This window comes from Mustelus asterias, chromosome 26 (genome assembly GCF_964213995.1).
Source record: "Mustelus asterias chromosome 26, sMusAst1.hap1.1, whole genome shotgun sequence".
Lineage (NCBI taxonomy): Eukaryota > Metazoa > Chordata > Chondrichthyes > Carcharhiniformes > Triakidae > Mustelus > Mustelus asterias.
Genome location: NC_135826.1, coordinates 39,178,413 through 39,199,162, shown reverse-complemented (window position 1 = coordinate 39,199,162; position 20,750 = coordinate 39,178,413). Strand labels below are relative to the sequence as shown.

The 20,750-nt window shown below is 52.1% G+C and overlaps 1 protein-coding gene across 1 annotated transcript in view; it reads right to left on the bottom strand.

Annotated features, from left to right (window-relative positions):
• Positions 1-20,750, bottom strand: part of cpamd8 (C3 and PZP like alpha-2-macroglobulin domain containing 8) — a 217,944-nt gene that overhangs the window by 178,592 nt on the left and 18,602 nt on the right. Inside the window, exons 5-8 of the mRNA XM_078198736.1 lie at positions 12,895-13,033; positions 7,767-7,918; positions 7,635-7,657; positions 1,622-1,787 (exon numbers count right to left, since the gene is read on the bottom strand). Coding sequence (XP_078054862.1) covers positions 1,622-1,787; positions 7,635-7,657; positions 7,767-7,918; positions 12,895-13,033 — 480 coding nt within the window. The remainder of the gene's footprint in view (positions 1-1,621; positions 1,788-7,634; positions 7,658-7,766; positions 7,919-12,894; positions 13,034-20,750) is intronic.

Below are 20,750 nucleotides of genomic sequence, written 5' to 3'. Positions count from 1 at the left end.
ACTGAGATTTTTTTAAACACCCAGTGAATCTATTAAAAATTCACCCCGCGTTAAATTCTTCTCATTCTATGCAGTGCCCAGAATGGAACACAGTAAACCAGCCTTCCAGCCCCACAACCCTCACTGCACTCCCCCAATTCTGGCTCCTTGATAATCATTTTAACCATTTCACCACTGGTGGCCGTGCCTTCAGCTGCCTGGGTCCCAAGCTCTGGAATTCCCTCCCGAAACCTCGCCACCTTACTCTCCTCCTTAGAGCCGATATCTTTAACCAAGCAAGTCACCTGTCCCAATATCTCCTTACGTGACTCAAGATCAAATAGTTCCAAAGTACTACGTCAGTCGACTCGATGTATTCGCTCGGCTTTCCAGCATTTTCCGTTTATATTTCAGATTTCCAGCATCTGCAGTATTTTACTTTTACAAGGGTGTGCTGTGAAATGCCCCAGAGTGTTTTATGTTTAAAGATGCTATCTAAATTCAAGTTGTTGTTGTTCCATAATGCCAAAACACACTGAAGTCAGGAGTGAGACCTGGAGAGGAGGAATGTGCCCCTGTACGTTTATAAAACGACAGAGCCAGTTATTTGGTCACTGACGCTCTGGCCAGTGCAAAGAGTTTCTCAGTATTTACTCCAGCAAAACCCTCCATGATTTTGAACACATGCAAACACACAGATTAGGAGCAGTGGAGGCCACTCAGTCCCTCGCGCCTGCTCCAAGCAGAACACAGCTGATCTGACTGTAACCTCAACCCCACATTCCTGCCGACCCCGGTAACCTTTCACCCCGCTGCTAATCAAGAATCCACCTCGCTCTACCCTAAACAGAGACTTTGCTTCCACTGCCTTTTGAGAAAAGAGTTTCAGAATCTCACAACCCTCATACAAAACATAATCTCTTCTTCGCCTTTCCTGTTCTAAGGAGAGCAATCAAAGCTTCTCCAGTCTCTGCACATTGACTGAAGTCGCTTGTCCCTGGTACTAGTCTAATCAATCTCCCCTGAACCCCTTCCAAGCTCTTAACATCCTTCCTAAAGAATTGAACACAATTCTGGGCTGAAGCACAGAGTTCCGAAGGTTTAGCGTGACTGTACATTTATGCAGCACTTTAACACAGGCTATCGAGCACTGGGCATGAATGACCAGAGCAGACAGACTCTTGGTTAATAGCACATAATGACAGGACTTCGACAGAGCGGCCCTCCCTCCGCCCAGCCCCTCCGACAGAGCGGCGCTCCCTCTCCGCCCAGCCCCTCCGACAGAGCGGCACTCCCTCCGCCCAGCCCCTCCGACAGAGCGGCGCTCCCTCTCCGCCCAGCCCCTCCGACAGAGCGGCGCTCCCTCCGCCCAGCCCCTCCGACAGAGCGGCACTCCCTCTCCGCCCAGCCCCTCCGACAGAGCGGCGCTCCCTCCGCCCAGCCCCTCCGACAGAGCGGCACTCCCTCTCCGCCCAGCCCCTCCGACAGAGCGGCACACCCTCCGCCCAGCCCCTCCGACAGAGCGGCACCCCCTCCGCCCAGCCCCTCCGACAGAGCGGCACACCCTCCGCCCAGCCCCTCCGACAGAGCAGCGCTCCCCCCCAATAGTCTTCACTGCGGAGTTGGGTGAAGTAAGCTGTACCTTTTTGTTTGGGTTTGTAGACTGGTTTGTCTGTCTGGATGAACACAGAAGATTCTTTGGAATCGATGGTAACAGTTGTGGAATTATGGAAGATGTAGCCATCATCGGCGAGATATCGATTTCCCCAAACCTTTAACTGAGCCTGTCCACTGATCCCGGGAGGTACCTTTGGAGGCAAAAGGAAGAGGTTAGAAGAGGAAAGGCCATCATGGACTATATTCTCACCCTAGACCAAACCCTAACTCTCAGATCCCCCACCCATTCACCAATCCCAACATCCTAACTGAACAATCCTCCCCCCCCCGCCGCATGACAGCAGGTGAGAATATCACATTCCTAGTGATCCAATACATGATTAACTCACACTCACTGGGCTGGTACCTGTCATCACCCGAAAAACAGCAGAGTGTTCGTCTATCAGTGCTCTTGTATCCCAGCGAGTGCCAGGGACTTCAGGAGATAGTGGGGCTGGGGTAATAATTGAGAGGGAAAATAATTCTGCCCCAAATTATACCTGGGATCCTTATTTTAATATTCTGTTTGATATTACTCATACCAAATCATGAAATTTGCTGCAGGTTGGGACTTGCTGGTTGCAGCGAGAGTTTGTCTGTCACAGGCTGAGGGGCGGAGAGCGGCAAACCTGAGGTGGTACAGAGCCATCGCCAGGAGGAGGGTGTAATTACAGCGTGACATGTTGACATACACTGTTCCCATCATCCATGTGTCAGTCGGAATTTACAATGAAAAACATTTACAGGAAGTTTATGCAGACACAAGATTTTTAACATATAACTTAGAGATTAAAACAATTGCTTATTTCACCTCAATGTAGATCTATGCGGCAAATTGTAATGCTGAGGATCTATCCAGCCACCACAGAGACACCAATCATTCACTGGCTCGCTGGGAACCTCTAATGGCAGAAACCAGTATTGCAGTATCATACCATGAGGCAGATCCCCACCGCCCGCCCCCCCAATTGGCCAGGACCAACTGCCTGCTCCTGGATCAGAATTATAGCTCAGAGCTTTTCCTCAAATCATTTATTTTCTTAAATACAAAGTAATCCTATACAAAAAGTTCAAAATAAAACTTTTCATAATGTTCTCATGTCTGGAATTTTGTTTGTAGATGTCTGGGGTAACTCCTCTAACCAAGAACAGATCAACAAAAGGCAAAGCAAACACAGGATGCCAGGAGAGAAGGAAAGAGTTGCCTTTCTTTAATGAACATATAGTCACTGTTGTAATGCAGGAAATGCTGCAGCTAATTTGCACACAGCAAGATCCCACAAACAGCAATGTGAGAATGACTGATAATGTTTTTGTCGTGATGCTGATCGAGGGAGAAATATTAGTCAAGACACCAGAATTAGACCATAAGACATAGGAGCAGAATTAGGCCACTCGGCCCATCGAGTCTGCTCCGCCATTCAATCATGGCTGACATTTTTCTCATCCCCATTCTCCTGCCTTTTCCGCATAACCCCTGATCCCCTTATTAATCAAGAACCTATCTATCTCTGTCTTAAAGACACTCAATGACCCGGCCTCCACAGCCTTCGTTCCACAGATTCACCACTCCCTGGCAGAAGAAATTCCTCCTCATCTCTGTTTTAAAGGATCATCCCTTTAGCCTGAGGTTGTGCCCTCTGGTTCTAGTTTTTCCTACGAGTGGAAACATCCTCTCCACGTCCACTCTATCCAGGCCTCGCAGTATCCTGGAAGTTTCAATAAGATCCCCCCTCATCCTTCGAAACTCCAACGAGTACAGACCCAGAGTCCTCAACCGTTCCTCATACGACAAGCTCTTCATTCCAGGGATCATTCTTGTGAACCACCTCTGGACCCTTTCCAAGGCCAGCACATCCTTCCTTTGAAAACTGCTCACAATACTCCAAATGGGGTCTGACCGGAACCTTATACAGCCTCAGAGGTACATCCCTGCTCTTGTATTCTGGCCCTCTTGACATTATTAATTTTCCTGCCCTGAGCATGGGATCATTTACATCCACCCAGTCACAATTTAACACCTCAGTCATGGCTGCGTGGTGAGCTCAGGCCTGGGGATTCTGCCTCAGAATCCAAGAAAGCCCATGGCACACATCAGGGTGTCAGGGAAGAGAACACCGGGGATCAGAGTGGAAAATGCGGAAGTTTGGAACATAGAACCTAGAAGAGAAAGAGTTAATTTAGAGTCATTACTCAAGGGGCTGGGGCAGAATGGGGAAAGGCAGATCAGGAACAGGGTCCTGTACAGCTGTACAGACACCCAGGGTAAAATGTGTCACCTATAGCAAGACTCATTCGCAAATACTTCCAACTGGCCAGATCAGTAACAGTAAGTGTTGGTCACAATGCGCCAGAGTGCCAGCGCTAGTGCCAGTGTGCTAGTGTGAGTGTGCTGGCGCCAGTGAAAACAAGGCTACATCAGAGCAGCCATCCTGAGCAGGCCCGAGACCTCAGTCAGACTTTGATCCAGTTCAGTGACTTTCCTCAAATAAATCAGGTGTCAGCCCCTCCTGTCAGCAGAACTGGTTCAATGCAGAACTGAGGGAGTGCCACGCTGTCAAAGCACTGCACCATTGGAGGGTCGGTGCTAGGGGAGCGCCGCACTGTCAGAGGGTCGGTGCTAGGGGAGCGCCGCACTGTCGGAGGGTCGGTGCTAGGGGAGCGCCGCACTGTCAGAGGGTCGGTGCTAGGGGAGCGCCGTACTGTCGGACAGTCGGTGCTAGGGGAGCGCTGCACTGTCGGAGGGTCGGTGCTAGGGGAGCGCTGCACTGTCGGAGGGTCGGTGCTAGGGGAGCGCCGCACTGTCAGAGGGTCGGTGCTAGGGGAGCGCCGCACTGTCGGAGGGTCGGTGCTAGGGGAGCGCCGCACTGTCGGAGGGTCGGTGCTCGGGGAGCGCCGCACTGTCAGAGGGTCGGTGCTAGGGGAGCGCCGCGCCATTGGAGGGTCGGTGCCGAGGGAGTTCTGCAGAATGTATCGAACATCCAAGTCCAGGCCTGCACTTTCCATAAGTGATCACTGGTTTTGTAACAAGGCTTCACTGAGGAACGGCAGGAATGATCTAACAGCACACAATGTGCAAGTGAAGTCTTTTACCCGCTTCATTCAACATGATTTCAATCAGACGGAGAGAGTTGCTTCACTGTCCTCAATCACTACAGTACAAGCAAGGCCCAAAAGCTGAGTGAGTGTGTGCCCTCGCTGAGCTGCTCTGTCCCGTTACTCTCTGAAGGGGCAATGTCTGCTTTCCCGTCTCCAAGTAAACCTCTGCAAACCACAGCAAAGATATCAGGCGGAGGCCAAACATTCTCTGGTGAATTCAGAGAGTCAGCAGAAACTTTACAATTTGGCCCTTTCTCTAAAAGATGCTGAAGTTCCATTCATAAAAACAGTCGCAGGTTTTTCCCAGCAAGCTCAGTGTGAACACAATGAGCTTCTCACGTCAAACCCACACTGCAATGGAAGGTCAGTAAAGGCCAGCAGCGCAGCACTGCCCGTAGGAGGGTGGGAGACAGAAGGTGAGAGAGGGGGCAGGTGGGTGCGGCGGGAGACAGGGGGGGAGGGTGGCAGACGGGGGAAGGCGGTGGCGGACGGGGGAAGGCGGGGGTGGGGCGGGGTGTGGGAAGGCGGGGGTGGGGCGGGGTGTGGGAAGGCGGGGACGGGTTGGGGGAAGGCGGGGGCGGGGCAGGGGAAGGCAGGGGCGGGGCAGGGGAAGGGGAAGACGGGGGGGGGGGGGCCGGAGGGGCAGATGGGGGGGCGGGGGAAGACAGGGGGGGCGGGGGAAGACGGGGGGGCGGGGGAAGACGGGGGCGGCGGGGGAAGACGGGGGCGGCGGGGGAAGACGGGGGCGGCGGGGGAAGACAGGGGGTCGGGGGAAGACAGGGGGGGCGGGGGAAGACAGGGGGGGCGGGGGAAGACAGGGGGGGCGGGGGAAGACAGGGGGGGCGGGGGAAGACAGGGGGGGCGGGGGACGACAGGGGGGGCGGGGGAAGACAGGGGGGGGCGGGGGAAGACAGGGGGGGCGGGGGAAGACAGGGGGGGCGGGGGACGACAGGGGGGGCGGGGGAAGACAGGGGGGGCGGGGGACGACAGGGGGGGCGGGCGAAGACAGGGGGGGGCGGGGGAAGACAGGGGGGCCGGGGAAGACAGGGGGGGCGGGGGAAGACAGGGGGGGCGGGGGAAGACAGGGGGTGCGGGGGAAGACAGGGAGGGCGGGGGAAGACAGGGGGGGCGGGGGAAGACAGGGGGGCGGGGGAAGACAGGGGGGCGGGGGAAGACGGGGGGGGCGGGGGAAGACAGGGAGGGCGGGGGAAGACAGGGGGGGCGGGGGAAGACAGGGGGGCGGGGGAAGACGGGGGGGGCGGGGGAAGACGGGGGGGCGGGGGAAGACAGGGTGGGCGGGGGAAGACAGGGGGGGCGGGGGAAGACGGGGGGGGCGGTGGGAGACGGGGGGGCAGGGGAAGACAGGGGGGCAGGGTAAGACGGGGGGGGGCAGGGGAAGACAGGGGGGCGGGGGAAGACAGGGGGGGCGGGGGACGACAGGGGGGGCGGGGGAAGACAGGGGGGGCGGGGGAAGACAGGGGGGGCGGGGGAAGACAGGGGGGGCGGGGAAGACAGGGGGGGCGGGGGAAGACAGGGGGGGCGGGGGAAGACAGGGGGCGGGGGAAGACAGGGGGGCGGGGGACGACAGGGGGGGCGGGGGAAGACGGGGGGGCGGGGGAAGACAGGGGGGGCGGGGGAAGACAGGGGGGGCGGGGGAAGACAGGGGGGGCGGGGGAAGACAGGGGGGGCGGTGGAAGACAGGGGGGGCGGGGGAAGACAGGGGGGGGCGGGGGAAGACAGGGGGGGGCGGGGGAAGACAGGGGGGGTGGGGGAAGACAGGGGGGGCGGGGAAGACAGGGGGGGCGGGGGAAGACAGGGGGGGCGGGGGAAGACAGGGGGGGCGGGGGAAGACAGGGGGGGCGGGGGAAGACAGGGGGGGGCGGGGGAAGACAGGGGGGGCGGGGGAAGACGGGGGGGCGGGGGAAGACAGGGTGGGCGGGGGAAGACAGGGGGGGCGGGGGACGACAGGGGGGGCGGGGGAAGACAGGGTGGGCGGGGGAAGACAGGGGGGGCGGGGGAAGACAGGGGGGGCGGGGGAAGACAGGGGGGGCGGGGGAAGACAGGGGGGGCGGGGGAAGACGGGGGGGCGGGGGAAGACGGGGGGGCGGGGGAAGACAGGGGGGGCGGGGGAAGACAGGGGGGGCGGGGGAAGACGGGGGCGGGGGAAGACAGGGGGGCGGGGGAAGACGGGGGGGCGGGGGAAGACGGGGGGGGCGGGGGAAGACGGGGGGGCGGGGGAAGACGGGGGGGCGGGGGAAGACGGGGGGGCGGTGGAAGGCGGGGGGGCGGTGGAAGACGGGGTGGGTGGGGGAAGACGGGGGGGTGGGGGAAGACGGGGGAGGCGGGGGAAGACGGGGAGGCGGGGGAAGACGGGGGTGCGGGGGAAGACGGGGGGGCGGGGGAAGACGTGGGGGCGGGGGAAGACGGGGGGGCGGGGGAAGACGGGGGGGCGGGGGATGGCGGGGGGGCGGTGGAAGGCGGGGGGACGCGGGAATGCGTGGTGGGCGGCGGAAGGCGAGGGGGGGCGGGGGAAGGCGGCGGGGGTCGGGGGAAGTCGGGGCAGAGAGAGAAGGGACTTTCGCCACAGGCAGTGGGAATGTTCAGATTCTCGGTTGATTTCACAAGGAGGATCTGGAATAAACCTGAGAAGATTGGGATGGGGCGGAGGTGGGGAGAGGGAGTGCTGGGTGCACAGAGAGGGTGAGGCAGATGGAGAGGGAGGGAGATTTCAAAGGAGAGGGCAAGAAAGAGATGAGAGAAGGAGAGTGAGAAGCAGAGACATGTTGTGAGTGAGAGAGGAGGGAGTGACAGTGATGTTGAACAGTAAAAAGGAGCAAACCCACGCGGTTGTCAAATTTCACCCGAAATAAACTGTCCCCAGGTCCCGGCTGAATTCTTACCTTTAATGTGACTCTCCCTTTTTCTGAAACAAAACACAAAATGAGGAGGGTTTTTTGATTAAATTTCCACAATTAGTTTCACAAAAATAAAGATTTGTTATTGAAGATGTTGGGGTCAGAGGGGGCACTTACCCAATACGGAGCCCTGATTGTGAGCGACGATTGTCCCTTTAGCCACCAGCTGGACATGCACTGTGGTCTCCTTCACTGGGTTGAATATTGTGACACTGATCACCCCTTCTAACCCCGCTCTGAAAACTGAGGGAGCAGTCACCAGGTAGCCCCTAGAACATAGCGGGAAAAGACTGCGTCAATCTCACCCACACTGTGCATGCTGCAAACCCCAGCACTGCAAACCCCAGCACTGTAAATCCCAGCACTGTAAATCCCAGCACTGCAAACCCCAGCACTGCAAACCCCAGCACTGCAAACCCCAGCACTGCAAACCCCAGCACTGTAAATCCCAGCACTGTAAATCCCAGCACTGCAAAACCCCAGCACTGCAAAACCCCAGCACTGCAAAACCCCAGCACTGTAAATCCCAGCACTGCAAAACCCCAGCACTGTAAATCCCAGCACTGCAAAACCCCAGCACTGCAAAACCCCAGCAATGCAAAACCCCAGCACTGTAAATCCCAGCACTGTAAAACCCCAGCACTGCAAAACCCCAGCACTGCAAAACCCCAAGCACTGTAAATCCCAGCACTGCAAAACCCCAGCACTGTAAATCCCAGCACTGCAAACCCCAGCACCGTAAATCCCAGCACTGTAAACCCCAGCACTGTAAATCCCAGCACTGTAAACCCCAGCACTGCAAAACCCCAGCACTGTAAAACCCCAGCACTGTAAATCCCAGCACTGTAAACCCCAGCACTGTAAACCCCAGCACTGCAAAACCCCAGCACTGCAAAACCCCAGCACTGTAAATCCCAGCACTGCAAACCCCAGCACTGTAAATCCCAGCACTGTAAACCCCAGCACTGCAAAACCCCAGCACTGCAAAACCCCAGCACTGCAAAACCCCAGCACTGTAAATCCCAGCACTGCAAAACCCCAGCACTGTAAATTCCAGCACTGCAAACCCCAGCACTGTAAATCCCAGCACTGCAAATCCCAGCACAGTAAATCCCAGCACTGCAAACCCCAACACTGCAAAATCCCAGCACTGTAAACCCCAGCACTGTAAACCCCAGCACTGTAAACCCCAGCACTGCAAAGCCCAGCACTGTAAAACCCCAGCACTGTAAATCCCAGCACTGTAAACCCCAGCACTGTAAAACCCCAGCACTGCAAAGCCCAGCACTGTAAAACCCCAGCACTGTAAATCCCAGCACTGTAAACCCCAGCACTGTAAAATCCCAGCACTGTAAACCCCAGCACTGTAAACCTCAGCACTGTAAAACCCCAGCACTGTAAAATCCCAGCACTGTAAATCCCAGCACTGTAAACCCCAGCACTGTAAAACCCCAGCACTGTAAACCCCAGCACTGTAAACCCCAGCACTGCAAAATCCCAGCACTGTAAACCCCAGCACTGTAAACCCCAGCACTGTAAATCCCAGCACTGTAAAACCCCAGCACTGTAAAACCCCAGCACTGCAAAATCCCAGCACTGTAAACCCCAGCACTGTAAACCCCAACACTGCAAAATCCCAGCACTGTAAACCCCAACACTGCAAAATCCCAGCACTGCAAAACCCCAGCACTGCAAAATCCCAGCACTGCAAACCCCAGCACTGCAAACCCCAGCACTGTAAACCCCAACACTGCAAAAACCCAGCACTGCAAATCCCAGCACTGCAAACCCCAGCACTGCAAAATCCCAGCACTGCAAAACCCCTGCACTGTAAACGCCAGCACTGTAAACCCCAGCACTGCAAAATCCCAGCACTGTAAACCCCAGCACTGTAAACCCCAGCACTGTAAACCCCAGCACTGTAAACCCCAGCACTGTAAACCGCAGCACTGCAAAATCCCAGCACTGCAAACGCCAGCACTGCAAAATCCCAGCACTGTAAACCCCAACACTGCAAAACCCAGCACTGTAAAACCCCAGCACTGTAAACCCCAACACTGCAAACCCCAGCACTTGAAACCCCAGCACTGCAAAACCCCAGCACTGCAAACCCCAGCACTGTAAACCCCAACACTGCAAAACCCCAGCACTGCAAAATCCCAGCACTGTAAACCCCAACACTGCAAAATTCCAGCACTGCAAACCCCAGCACTGCAAAATCCCAGCACTGTAAACCCCAACACTGCAAAATCCCAGCACTGCAAAACCCCAGCACTGCAAAATCCCAGCACTGCAAACCCCAGCACTGTAAACCCCAGCACTGCAAAGTCCCAGCACTGCAAAACTCCAGCACTGCAAATCCCAGCACTGCAAACCCCAGCACTGCAAAATCCCAGCACTGCAAAACCCCTGCACTGTAAACCCCAGCACTGTAAACCCCAGCACTGCAAAATCCCAGCACTGTAAACCCCAGCACTGTAAACCCCAACACTGCAAACCCCAGCACTGCAAACCCCAGCACTGTAAACCGCAGCACTGCAAAACCCCAGCACTGTAAACCCCAACACTGCAAACCCCAGCACTGTAAACCCCAGCACTGTAAAACCCCAGCACTGTAAACCCCAACACTGCAAACCCCAGCACCGTAAAACCCCAGCACTGCAAAATCCCAGCACTGTAAACCCCAGCACTGTAAATCCCAACACTGCAAAATCCCAGCACTGTAAACCCCAGCACTGTAAAACCCCAGCACTGTAAACCCCAACACTGCAAACCCCAGCACTGTAAAACCCCAGCACTGCAAAATCCCAGCACTGTAAACCCCAGCACTGTAAATCCCAACACTGCAAAATCCCAGCACTGTAAATCCCAGCACTGTAAACCCCAACACTGCAAACCCCAGCACTGTAAACCCCAGCACTGCAAAATCCCAGCACTGTAAACCCCAGCACTGTAAACCCCAACACTGCAAACCCCAGCACTGTAAACCCCAGCACTGTAAACCCCAACACTGCAAACCCCAACACTGCAAACCCCAGCACTGCAAACCCCAGCACTGCAAACCCCAGCACTGTAAACCCCAGCACTGCAGAATCCCAGCACTGTAAACCCCAACACTGCAAAATCCCAGCACTGTAAACCCCAGCACAGCAAAATCCTAGCACTGTAAATCCCAGCACTGTAAATCCCAGCACTGTAAACGCCAGCACTGCAAAATCCTAGCACTGTAAATCCCAGCACTGTAAATCCCAGCACTGCAAACCCCAGCACTGCAAAATCCTAGCACTGTAAACCCCAGCACTGTAAATCCCAGCACTGTAAACCCCAACACTGCAAAATCCCAGCACTGCAAAAACCCAGCACTGTAAATCCCAGCACTGCAAAACCCCAGCACTGTAAATCCCAGCACTGTAAACCCCAGCACTGTAAATCCCAGCACTGTAAACCCCAACACTGCAAAATCCCAGCACTGCAAAACCCCAGCACTGTAAACCCCAACACTGCAAACCCCAGCACTGAAAACCCCAACACTGCAAACCCCAACACTGCAAACCCCAACACTGCAAACCCCAACACTGCAAACACCAACACTGCAAAACCCCAGCACTGCAAAATCCCAGCACTGTAAACCCCTGCACTGTAAATCCCAGCACTGTAAACCCCAACACTGCAAAACCCCAGCACTGCAAAATCCCAGCACTGTAAACCCCTGCACTGTAAATCCCAGCACTGTAAACCCCAACACTGCAAACCCCAGCACTGTAAACCCCAGCACTGTAAACCCCAACACTGCAAACCCCAGCACTGCAAACCCCAGCACTGCAAAACCCCAGCACTGTAAACCCCAACACTGCAAACCCCAGCACTGAAAACCCCAGCACTGCAAAACCCCAGCACTGTAAACCCCAGCACTGCAAACCCCAGCACTGTAAATCCCAGCACTGTAAACCCCAGCACTGTAAACCCCAGCACTGCAAACCCCAACACTGCAAAACCCCAGCACTGTAAACCCCAGCACTGCAAAACCCCAGCACTGTAAACCTCAGCACTGTAAACCCCAACACTGCAAACCCCAGCACTGAAAACCCCAGCACTGCAAAACCCCAGCACTGCAAACCCCAGCACTGCAAACCCCAGCACTGTAAATCCCAGCACTGCAAAACCCCGCACTGTAAACCCCAGCACTGCAAAACCCCAGCACTGTAAATCCCAGCACTGTAAACCCCAGCACTGTAAACCCCAGCACTGTAAACCCCAGCACTGTAAACCCCAGCACTGTAAATCCCAGCACTGTAAACCCCAGCACTGTAAACCCCAGCACTGCAAACCCCAGCACTGTAAATCCCAGCACTGTAAATCCCAGCACTGTAAACCCCAGCACTGTAAACCCCAACACTGCAAACCCCAGCACTGTAAACCCCAGCACTGCAAACCCCAGCACTGCAAATCCCAGCACTGTAAATCCCAGCACTGTAAACCCCAGCACTGTAAACCCCAACACTGCAAACCCCAGCACTGAAAACCCCAACACTGCAAACCCCAGCACTGAAAACCCCAGCACTGCAAAACCCCAGCACTGTAAACCCCAACACTGCAAACCCCAGCACTGAAAACCCCAGCACTGTAAAACCCCAGCACTGTAAACCCCAGCACTGCAAACCCCAGCACTGTAAATCCCAGCACTGTAAAACCCCAGCACTGTAAACCCCAACACTGCAAACCCCAGCACTGAAAACCCCAGCACTGTAAAACCCCAGCACTGTAAACCCCAGCACTGCAAACCCCAGCACTGTAAATCCCAGCACTGTAAAACCCCAGCACTGTAAAACCCCAGCACTGTAAACCCCAGCACTGTAAACCCCAGCACTGCAAACCCCAGCACTGTAAATCCCAGCACTGTAAACCCCAGCACTGTAAATCCCAGCACTGTAAATCCCAGCACTGTAAACCCCAGCACTGTAAATCCCAGCACTGTAAACCCCAGCACTGTAAATCCCAGCACTGTAAACCCCAGCACTGTAAACCCCAACACTGCAAAATCCCAACACTGCAAAATCCCAGCATTGTAAACCCCAACACTGTAAACCCCAACACTGCTAAACCCCAACACTGTAAAACCCCAGCACTGTAAACCCCAACACTGTAAACCCCCAGCACTGCTAAACCCCAACATTGTAAAACCCCAGCACTGTAAACCCCCTCAGCCACCCCCCATATATACACACACACACTCAGCTAAACTTACTGGGTCTGTTGGCAACGGCAGAAGCAACAGTAGCCCACGAAATTGTATAAAATCCACCAGTAGCGGCTGATGCGCCTCATTTCCACACAGTCAACAGGGGGAGAAGGGGGCGGGGGGGAGGCAAACTGATTTTCAAATCCTGCAAAGTTTGCTCACAGGCTGAGCGGAGAGTGAGCCATGGAGTTCCCGGAACACCCCCAGAGAGAGAGACACACACAGGGCACCTCCACCTCGCCCTGGCCACTCGTTCTCCTTTCTTAAGTGCAGCCAAGATTGTGAGTTAATTCTCCCCCCTCCTCTCCTGGATATTTTAACTTCTTGCTCCTTGTAACAAAGTTGGGGAAGTTTTTCATTGAGAAGTTGCAGCCTCGATCCGGCCTTGCTCACAACGTGCTTCCCACACGCGCGCTGCCAAAGTGCATTCCTTGAAAAAGTTTTTTTTCCCCCGTTGTTTGCGGATTGAGTTCTGCTTTGATGTCAAAGCTTTTGTTTCTGCGCTCAGCCCTGCTTGAGTCTGGTTGGTTCCGCCCAGGCAGCCTCGGCATTGGGCTGCAATGGCACCGCTCACACACTTCAAACAACTCGCTTCTCCAATAACCTCTTCGCCAGGGAAAATCCGGCCCGCCTCCGCCCCTCAGCCGCTAACTTTGCACTCATTAAATCGCAGCAAATTTCCTGGCCGGTCTCGCCGCGCTGGGAGAGAGACAGAGACAGCGCAAACGCTCGGCAAAGCGGCGTAACTAGAGCGGAACATACCAGGGGCAGCGGAATGAGCGAGTTTCCCCTCCACGCTCCTCTTTCTGTGGGCACCAGACCCCCAGGAACACAAATACTAAATCATGGAAAGCGCTGGACATTCTCAAAAGGTCTGGGAGTATCTGTGGCCACAGGAAAGTCACAGACCCGAAATGATGGCTGGAATTTTCCACCGTTCACGCCCCACCGCTGCCGTTCACGCCCCACCGCTGCCGTTCACGCCCCACCGCTGCCGTTCACGCCCCGCCGCTGCCGTTCACGCCCCACCGCTGCCGTTCACGCCCCACCGCTGCCGTTCACGCCCCACCGCTGCCGTTCACGCCCCACCGCTGCCGTTCACGTCCCACCGCTGCCGTTCACGCCCCGCCGCTGCCGTTCACGCCCCACCGCTGCCGTTCACGCCCCACCGCTGCCGTTCACGTCCCACCGCTGCCGTTCACGCCCCACCGCTGCCGTTCACGCCCCACCGCTGCCGTTCACGTCCCACCGCTGCCGTTCACGCCCCACCGCTGCCGTTCACGCCCCACCGCTGCCGTTCACGCCCCGCCGCTGCCGTTCACGCCCCGCCGCTGCCGTTCACGCCCCACCGCTGCCGTTCACGCCCCACCGCTGCCGTTCACGTCCCACCGCTGCCGCAAGCGAGGACAGAGAATTTGGCGCTCAGCCAAATCTTCATTCTCTGCAGCGGGACTGGAGAATCCCGCAGACACGAATGGTCAGAAAATTCTGGCCGTTAACTCTGTTTCTCTCTTCAGTTTCTGGCAGATTGCTATTTCCAGAGTTCTACAGCACAGAAGGAGACCCTTCGGTCCATTGTGTCCATGCTAGCCATCTATATCCTCCTGTAATCCTCCTTGCTATTTACCACACCACCTATTTTCATGTCATCTACAAACCTACTGATCATACCTCCTACTTTCACATCTAGATCATTAATGTACGCGACAAACAGCAAGGGACCCAACACCAATCCCTGCGGAATACCACTGGACACAGGCTTCCAGTCACAATAACAACCTTTCACCATCACCTTCTGCCTCCCGCTACTAAACCAATTTTGGATCCACTTTGCCAAATAGTCCTGGATCCCACGGGCTCTGACCATTTTGATCACTCTCCCAAGTGTCACCTGCAAACTTGCTTATCATCCCCCGCACATTTTCATCGATATCATTTATGTATATAATAAACAATAACCGTGTGGTACGCCACTGGATACCAGCCTCCACTCACCCAAACAGTCTCCTACTGCCACCCTTTGTGTCCAATTACTAAGCCGGCTTTGGATCTATCTCACCAAATTTCCCCGAATTCCATGTGCTTCAACTTTCTCAATCAGTCTCCCGTGTGGGACCTTGTCAAAGGCTTTGCTAAAATCTATATAAACTACATCAACTGAACTTCCCTCATCCACACACTCGATTACATTTTTGAAAAATTCTATCAACTTTGTCAGCCATGACCTCCCTCTGACAAAGTCATGCTGACTAACCCCAATCGACCCATGCCTTTCCAGGTGGAGAATGTCTGGACTTGTTGGTCTCACCTTTTCCCTTGCAGGAACATGTTGGCATTGTATTTTATTTCCTTTCTGAATGACTCCCACTGGGATTTTCCTACAAGTAGCTGCTCCCAGTCTGCTTTGACCAGATGCCGTCTTATCCTATTAATATTGGCCTTTCCTCAGTTCAACAACCTTATTTCCAGTCCATTTTTGTCCTTTTCGGTAACGACCTTAAATCTTACTGAGTTATGGTCACTATCACTGAAATGCGCCCCCACCCCCCCACCCCGCCACCAACACTTCTACAACCTGCCCAGTTTAATTCCCTAAAATTAGATCCGGTACCACCCCCCCTTTAGCGCTTTCTATTTGTTGGCTCAAAAAGTTCTCCTGGATGCATTTTAAGAATTTGCTCCCTCGAAGCCTTTCACACTTTGACAATCCCAATTAATATTGGGGAAGTTAAAATCCCCTATTATTTTTACTCTTCTCTGAGATTCGCCTAGATATCTACCCTTCCATCTCTCCCTGACTGTTTGGGGGCCGATAGTACATTCCCAGCAAAATATTCACCCCAAGTGACTGGGTGTCCAATAGCTCCCAAATACTGTGTCCCAGAGGCCGCACTATTCAGGGCACCTCCCAACTCTTCTTGATCCCTGGGTCAATCTCTCTTAACTCCTATCAACTTTCACTCCTCCCTGACTTCCTGACTCAAATCCACAATTTCCAGCAATGTGCCCACTCCCACTCTACCTGATCCTGGATACACTGCTTCTTCCTGATTTTGGAGTCATTTAGTTCAGTTTTTGTCTATTGATTAGTGTGACAAGTAGGCTTACATTAACACTGCCATGAAGTTACTGCGAAATTCCCCTAGTCATAGAGGTTTACAGCATGGAAACAGGCCTTTCAGCCCAACTTGTCCATGCCACCCTTTTTTTAAAACCCCTAAGCTAATCCCAATTGCCCACATTTGGCCCATATCCCTCTATACCCATCTTACCCATGTAACTGTCTAAATGCTTTTTAAAAGACAAAATTGTACCCGCCTCTACTACTACCTCTGGCAGCTTGTTCCAGTCACCACCCTCTGTATGAAAAAATTGCCCCTCTGGACACTTTTGTATCTCTCCCTTATCACCTTAAACCTATGCCCTCTAGTTTTAGACTCCCCTACCTTTGGGAAAAGATATTGACTATCTAGTTGATCTATGCCCCTCATTATTTTATAGACCTCTATAAGATCACCCTTCTACGCTCCAGAGAAAAAAGTCCCAGTCTATCCAGCCTCTCCTTTTAACCCAAACCATCAAGTCCTGGTAGCATCCTAGTACATCTTTTCTGCACTCTTTCCAGTTTAATAATATCCTTTCTATAATAGGGTGACCAGAACTATACACAGTCACCACACTCCGGCGCCTGTTCGGGTACACCAAGGGAGAATTTAACATGGCCAATGCACCTAACCAGCACGTCTTTCGCACTGTGGGAGGAAACCGGAGCACCCGGAGGAAACCCACGCAGACACGGGGAGAATGTGCATAACATCTCTGAATGGCCAGAGAAAATAGAAGGAGTAGGTAGGCCATTCAGCCCTTCGAACCTGCTCTGCCATTCATTTTGAGCATGGCTGATCATCAAATTCAAAATCCTGATCCGCCTCCTCCCCCAATATCCTTGATCCCTTTAGCCCAGTATCTAATTTCTTCTTGAAACCACATGTTTTGGCCTCAGCTACTTTCTCTGTTCGTGGATTCACCACCCTCTGGGTGAAGAAATTTCTCCTCATCTCAGTCCTAAAAGGTTTACCCCTTATCGTCAAACTATGACCCCTAATTCTGGACTCACCCACCATTGGGAACATTCTTTCTGAATCTACCCTGTCTACCCCTGTTAGAATGTTATAAGTTTCTATGTGATCCCCTCTCACTCTTCTAAACTCCAGTGAATATAATCCTAACCTACTTAGTCTCTCCTCAGATGACAGACCTGCTATCCCTGGAATCAGCCTGGTAAACCTTCACTGTACTCCCTCTGTAACAAGAACATCCTTCCTCAGATAAGGACACCAAAACTGCACACAATACTCCAGGTGTGGCCTCACTAATGCCCTATACAATTGCAGCAAAACATCCCTATCCCTCTACTCAAATCGTCTCGCTATGAAGGCCAACATACCATTTGCCTTCTTTACTGCTTACTTTCAGCGACTGATGCACAAGGACTCCAAGGTCTAGTTGAGCATTCACCTCTCTCAATTTACACCCATTCAAATAATAATCTGTCTTCCTATTATTGCTACCAAAGTGGATAACCTCACATTTATCCACATTATACTGCATCTGCCATGCAGATGCCCACACACTCAGCCTGTCCAAATCAAAGTGAAGCATCTCTGCATCCTCCCCACAGCTCACCCTCCCATCCAACTTTGTATCATCTGCAAATTTGGAGATAATGCATTTAGTTCCTTCTTCCAAAACATGAATATATAATGTGAACAGTTGGGGTCCTAGCACAGATCCCTGCGGAATCCCACTACTCACTGCCTGCCATTCGGGAATAATTGTCATTTATGCCAACTCTTTGCTTCCTGTGTGCTAACCAGCTTTCTATCCATCTCAAGACATTACGCGCAATAGTAGTCTGCTATATCAGACCTTGTCGAAAGCCTTCTGAAAGTCTAATAGATCACATCCACCAGTTCTCCTTGGTTAACTCTACTTGTGACATCCTCAAATAATTCCAATAAATTTGTCAAGTATGATTTCCCCTTTGTAAATCCATGTTAACTTTATCTGATTATACCACTGCCTTCCAAATGTTGAGTTATGAAATCCTTGATAATAGACACTAGCAACTTCCCCAGCACCGAAGTTAGGCTCACTGGTCTATAGTTCCCTGTTTTCTCTCTACCTCCCTTTTTGAATAGCGGGCTTACATTAGCTACCCTCCAATCTGTAGGAACCAGTCCAGAGTCCAAAGAATTTTTGAAAATGACCACCAATGGACCTACTATTTCTAGGGCCATTTCCTTAAGTACTCTGGAATGAAGATTATCAGGCCCTGGAGATTTATCCACCTTCAATCCCATCAATTTCCCCAAATCCATTTCTCTATAATGCTGATTTCCTTCATTTAAGACACCCCTCATTGCTCCATTCCCCACTCTCACCAACCTGCCACTTTGACCAGTGCTCCAGCTCTCTGACAACAATCACTTCCCCACCCCTCTCCCCATTTCCAACCAGAATTTTCATTCACTTGCACTCAAGCCTCTTGCTGTCTGTGACAGCTGAGTGAGAATTCCTGCTCTTGGTTCAATTTGTTATAAAGTCAAGAAATTATCCAGCAAAAGGCTCATTTCCATTTGCTGAATTGTTCCCTCCAAATCCCCCAGTGAGCTATTCCAGTCAACAAAATCACCTCCTCTCTGCTCACCTCCTCTACCTGTGAGCTTTCTCCTAAATTGTGAATTCCAGAAACCGCTCTGGTCTTCATCTCCTGCTCAAGCTCAGGAGCTGCAGGCAGTTACATCAATTTTACAGAAATAGGTCAATTGATCTTACTGTGATATGCCTCCTGCTAGAGCTCTCTGCCTCACCCTATCAGCAAATTCTTCTATCCCTTTCACCATCATGTATCTAAATGCATCTGTACCATTGTCCTCACCCACTCCTTGTAATAGTGAGCTCCACATTTGCACTATTCTTTGGGTAATGAAGTTTCTCCTGAATTTCTGATTGGATTTATTAGTAGCTTGTATTTATGGCCTCTTCTTCTTCAGGTGTCATGTTGTATGCCATCTCTCTGACTTTCATGGTCTTTAATGACAGCTATCATCTTAGCCTGGTCCTCAAATCTTGCACCCATTCTGCTCCTTAAACTGTCCGTGCATTTCCTCCTTTGTCTCTCGCTTGGTCTGCTACCCTCAATTTTATCAGTCTTGTTTCTCTCTCCTCGGTACGTCCCTAAAGAATTATAGTTTTCTCTTAATAGTCATTTGTAAAAGTTCTTCATGTGAACCTGCTTCCCTCAAAACTTTCTCATTGGTTGTGTGTTGTCCAAAGAATCATCATAAATCTCAGAAAGGTCATCTTTGTTGCCTTTAATTAACCTTCCATTGTCTTGCCGACATCACATCTACACTGTAACACTGACCAGATGTTGCATTTTGGTCATCTCATTCTGTTTTCCGTTGGAATGTTCTTATTTCTAAAGAAGTAGTCTGACATTTTGTCAAATTTTTTTTTTGCAAGTATTACACACTTCCTGATGTCTAGGTTTATAAATCCAAGTTATTATTTTGTCACAATTCAGTCCTATATTTATAGCCACTAGTTTTGGAGTTTCCACAGTGGAAACATTTTCTCAGTTGGAGACACTTGCCTGTAACAACTTACATCTATAATTGCACACTAAATTCCACCAGCTGCTCTGATGGGATTTGAACCTGTGTCCCCAGGACATTAGTCTGGGTCTCTTGTCACAAACCACCCTGATGTTACCTATGAGGGTGTTCGAATTTGAAAAACCATTTCATGGTGGTGTATAGTTTTATTTGGAATAATGTGAGGAGTCGTTTAAAACCCCAGTAAGGAACAAGTCGAGTTGTCATATAAACAATGACTGAAGAATATTTATTAACAAAAATATACAAAAAAAAGGACAATACTTTACGACACTTCAGTACATGAATAACCACACACGCAATTTATGGAGAAATTACCCCTTGTTCCAAAATATATCTACGATCCTTGAACTCACTTCCCTTTTCCAAATAACATTCAAATTAAATAACTATATGAGCCAAATCCAGCTTATAGTTACCACACAATACATGGCTGATGATCCAAGTCTGGGAAATGTCTTTTTTTGGTGCAGTGAAGATATTTAAACTGTCTTTACAAAGGTTTCCTGCAACGTCTTGGTTCAAAGACTTAGATGCGACACTATAACAACTCTGAGAAGTAAAATATGCTACAGGACCCCTTGGCTGTGAAATGGGTCCTAGCTCCTGGCTGTGAGTCGCGGACTGTCTTCTGGATGTGAGGATGTAGACTGTCCCTGTCTGCTTCTGAGGGGGGTAACAGTTATACTGTTTCCCTTTCTGTTATTTCAAACTCGAGAGTCAGTTGTCTAATATCTTGAACTCTTTCTTTTGTGGAGCTTAGCATTTCTATAGTCCTGAATCACTCAGTCATTCAGGTAAACTGTTTCATTTAAGCAGTCATCTAAGTAATCTGTTTCTACCACTACAGCAATTTCTACCTGATCATCTTTAGATGCTCTCATGTCTTTGGAATGCCCTGGTCACTTTCAGAGGCTTGTCTACCCCTGGAAATGCTGGCTGTCACTGTTGCTAGGCAGATTTCTGATACTCTGGATTACCCGTCCCCAGTCATATTATCACGATGCTACCATCTCCCTGTAATGGCCTCTGTTGGCAGCTAAACTTAACTTCTTTTCAGCATTTAGCACTGTTGACTCTACAATCTTCCTCCACATCACAAGGGGATTCACGGAAGCATGAATCAGATATAAATTTGACACCAAACCGCAGAAATCAGGATAACAATCTTGATCAAAGAAA